Here is a 3,628-nt window from a genome sequence, read left to right on the forward strand (position 1 = left end):
AAAAGGAAGATTCCCCAGCTTGGTTCTCCAGGGCTCAGCTCGGTGTGAGGCAGAAATCTGGACAGAGGTGGGACTTGCACGCACGCCCACTCAAGGGTGTCCTGCAGCCTAATGCTCTCTGTCCCCCCCTCACTCAAGGGTGTCCTGCAGCCTAATGCTCTCTGTCCCCCCTCACCCAAGAGTGTCCTGGAGATCCATGGGAAGGGAATGTTCCTCGAAAAACAGCTGCAAGCAGGCACCACTGGCCGTCCTGTTAGTGTGGGGAGAAGTGGATGCTCGTCAAGTGGACATGGAGTAGGTGTCCCGGCGCTCCAGGAGCTGCAGGAAACGGAGTGGAAAGTGGGGTCAGGGCCTGGGTGGACACCTGGGCACACAGATTACATGTCACCTTCAGGATGAAACCCAGGCTCGGTCACCTGAGAGATGTCTTGTAGGAAAGGAGATCTACTTCCAGGGAAACTGGGCGTGCATCCTGAGCAGGCCATGACTAAACTTACATCCTGTGAATCAACAATCACATAAATTATGTAACACAAACGCCATCATTCTTAAAACACATCCCTGAGGAATGACATCAGTACATTTTACCTTTGTGCACGCGAGGGAACATCTTCAGCAGCCACATGGTGGAACGGTTCCCGGGTCACACGGGTAAGCTACTGCCCCAAGCAGGGGCAGCGTGTTGGTGGCTCCAAATGGCCCGTGGTGGGGGTCGCACCCCACAGCCACTGGTGCGTGCAGCACATCAGGACTCAGATTGGGGGCACCCCGCTGGGGCCGACAGGCATCAGTCCCTGACCTCCCCCCACACCGGGCACAGGGCCAGCTTCTCTCCCTCCCTGCCCCTGACTGCCCAGGTGTGCACATGGGCTTGCTCAGTGGGGACAGCCTTCAGGACAACAGAACCACACAAGGACCTCGACTGTCTGCGTTCGACACAAGAGTGTGTTCCAAGTGACACCTGCCTGGGGGGACCCGGCCATGGTAAGTGCAGGAAGCAGGAGAGGGGAACCCAGGGAGGGAGCCCCAGGGCCAGAGCCCCAGACTTGACCCATCTCGGCCTCCAGGGTGAAGGCAAGAGCTGCTGGCAGCCCGGGCCTGGGCCGTTGGCACCCCACACTTCACCCCACAAGGCACCCCACACCGTGAGGGTCAGGACTGCAGGTGGTGAGAGAACTACTTGACCCTTTACTCTTAGAAAGAGCGGTGTCCTGACTTCTAAGCTCACCTGGGCCTGTCCTGATAGGGGCCACAGGCCTGACATGGAGGCAGAATGACTGGACTTTCCTACAGTGACCCCCCTCCCCCTACAACACCTATGTGATCAGATGGGGTTGGGGGAGGCCCTGTGCTCCTAGCAGCTGCCAAAAGGCCTCCATCCTCCTGTCTCCCACCACAGCTGGCTCCTGGTTCCCAGGGACCCTTGGGAGATGCTGGAGGCTCCCTCCAGGACAGGCGACACACGCTGCTGGGTCCTGACCTGCAAGCAGCAAACACCCACCCCCCTCCCTGGAACATGGACTTCAGCACCAGGAAAGGTCAACAGAATCCAGAGAGGAAGCCTGTGCCCACTGAGGTGTGGGCTTCAGGCTTGGGGGGCTCTCTCTGGGGGCTGGAGTGTGGAGTCCGTCTGGGAGCCTGCAGCAGGCTTGGGGCTGGGGTCAGGGGTGGGAGGGGAGACTCACATCTGAGGAATAGTCCCAGGGGCCCACATAGGCCCTTGACTGAGGCGCGTAGGGGGTTGGAGACAGGATCTGGGCGGGGAGCCTGGGGCAGGAAGTCCCCCTGAGACCACAGCCCTTCCTCCCACCCCGTCCTGCTGTAACCTGACACCCCGCACTTGGTCACGCCCCCTAGTGCCCAGCCAAGTCCCAATTCCCCAAACCCCATTAAAAAGGAATCTTTGGAGAAATCGAAACTATCCGGACAGGGAGTCCAGACCACTGTCCAGCATCCGGACCACAGCCACCCCATCTCTCACCATGAACCGCAGTTCCCAGCCCTTCTTCCCCGGCGCCCACGCTGCTGTGCCCCCAAGCTATGAGGTGCTCAAGGAGGAGCATGAGGTGGCTGTACTCGGGACGCCCCAGAGCCCAGCTCCGGTGACGACCACCGTGATCAATATCCGCAGTGAGACATCCGTGCCGGACCACATCGTCTGGTCCCTGTTCAACACAATCTTCATGAACTGGTGCTGCCTGGGCTTCGTGGCCTTTGCCTACTCCGTGAAGGTGGGTGTGGGGGTGTGGGGGTTCTCCCAGAAAGTGCAGGTGAGCCTGCGTAGGTCCTCCTGCCCAGAGGCCACGTGGGGTGGGATGGGGGAGTCTGTGTGTGGTAGGAACGAAGCTGCAGAAGAGGGTCAGGGATGACCAGGAGCAGCCTTTGTCCCCAGGATTCCAAGGATATTCCTCAGACTCAGATGTGGCTCTGCCAGAAAGAACAAAGGAACTTACAGGAAGCTGCCTCTCAGTGGGGAGAGGCTGGTCACTGGACCTAAGCAGAGGGAGGGGGCACCATAGGGTCTCCTGGAGAGGCTGAGCCTGAAGAAGGAGCTGGAGGCCCCAAGAGGGAGAGGACCCAAGGGGCCCTGTCCTGCTCAGGCTCCGGGGAATGGGGAGGGTGGGTCCCCGGCCTGGGTGAAGGGCCTGTGGACGGGGACCAGCCTGGCTCTCACCGGGACCCGCGCCTGATCCCACTCTCCATCTCTTCTCCCCAGTCTAGGGACCGGAAGATGGTGGGTGATGTCACTGGGGCCCAGACCTATGCCTCCACCGCCAAGTGCCTAAACATCTGGGCCCTGGTCTTGGGCCTCCTTCTGACCATTGCATTCATCATTCTTTGCGCCACTGGCTCACTGATGGTTTTCCAAGCAATTTCAGAGATGGTAAAAGGTTATGGAGGGTACTAGTTGCTGCCCAGGGCCTGAGACTGTCACTTCTGTCGCAGCATTTGGTGTACACGGCAGTCTACAACTGAATTCAATAAAGCACGTGTGTGGAAAGGTCCTGTGTTTGTACCTGGGGAGGGGCCCACTGAGATCTCCCAGGCTGCCCCGCGCCCATGTCCCCCACCGCCCACCTGCTCCCTGCTCTGTGTCCTGTGTGTGGTGGGTGGTGAGTGCTCGGGCCTTGCTTGTGTCCGGCTCCAGGCTGCGGACAGCTATGGACAATAGTTGTCCTAGGGGTCCTTCCTTCCCAGACGCCTGAGCCCTGAGCAAATGGTTTCCTTTGTGGAAAGGTGGCACTGTGTCCAGAATGTTCTTAGCTTCCAGGAATCCACTGGCTGGGGAAAGTTGCAGGGCACCTGATCCAGGGAGTCCATAGTCCACCTCTGCAGCCCCAATGGGCCTGCCCTTGGCAGTTGGCCCAGTGCCAACCCAGCCCACGCTGGCTGGACAAGTGGGGTGGAACTGGGGCATGATGGCCTCCCCGTTCCTCCCCTGACACCCCGACCCCAGCAGGGATTCACCAACACCTCTGTCCCTGCTCCCAACCACAGTGCCCTAGGATGCACTAGGTGGGTTGTGGTACTCTGGGTGGAGGAGGGCACACTGGTGGATCTGCCCCTCTGGGGTGGGGAAAGACTTGTTCTGGGTCAGCAAGGGGCAGGCCCCAAATCCGTGCCCAAA

General features: G+C 59.9%; 1 protein-coding gene across 2 annotated transcripts in view; it reads left to right on the plus strand.

The window, feature by feature from the left end:
• The window catches only part of LOC115306003 (interferon-induced transmembrane protein 3-like), a 6,073-nt gene extending 3,072 nt beyond the window's left edge, over window positions 1–3,001 (plus strand). The window contains exons 1-2 of one of the 2 annotated variants that reach the window (XM_029956155.1): window positions 1,870–2,231; window positions 2,717–3,001. In XM_029956155.1, coding sequence (XP_029812015.1) covers window positions 1,983–2,231; window positions 2,717–2,908 — 441 coding nt within the window. In that variant the 5' untranslated portion in view covers window positions 1,870–1,982 and the 3' untranslated portion in view covers window positions 2,909–3,001. Of the gene's footprint in view, window positions 1–1,869; window positions 2,232–2,716 lie in introns of those variants that run through there. The other variant, XM_029956154.1, reaches the window with a different exon arrangement.
• Window positions 3,002–3,628: the final 627 nt, after the last annotated feature.

This window comes from Suricata suricatta, chromosome 11, assembly GCF_006229205.1.
Source record: "Suricata suricatta isolate VVHF042 chromosome 11, meerkat_22Aug2017_6uvM2_HiC, whole genome shotgun sequence".
Classification (NCBI taxonomy): Eukaryota; Metazoa; Chordata; class Mammalia; order Carnivora; family Herpestidae; genus Suricata; species Suricata suricatta.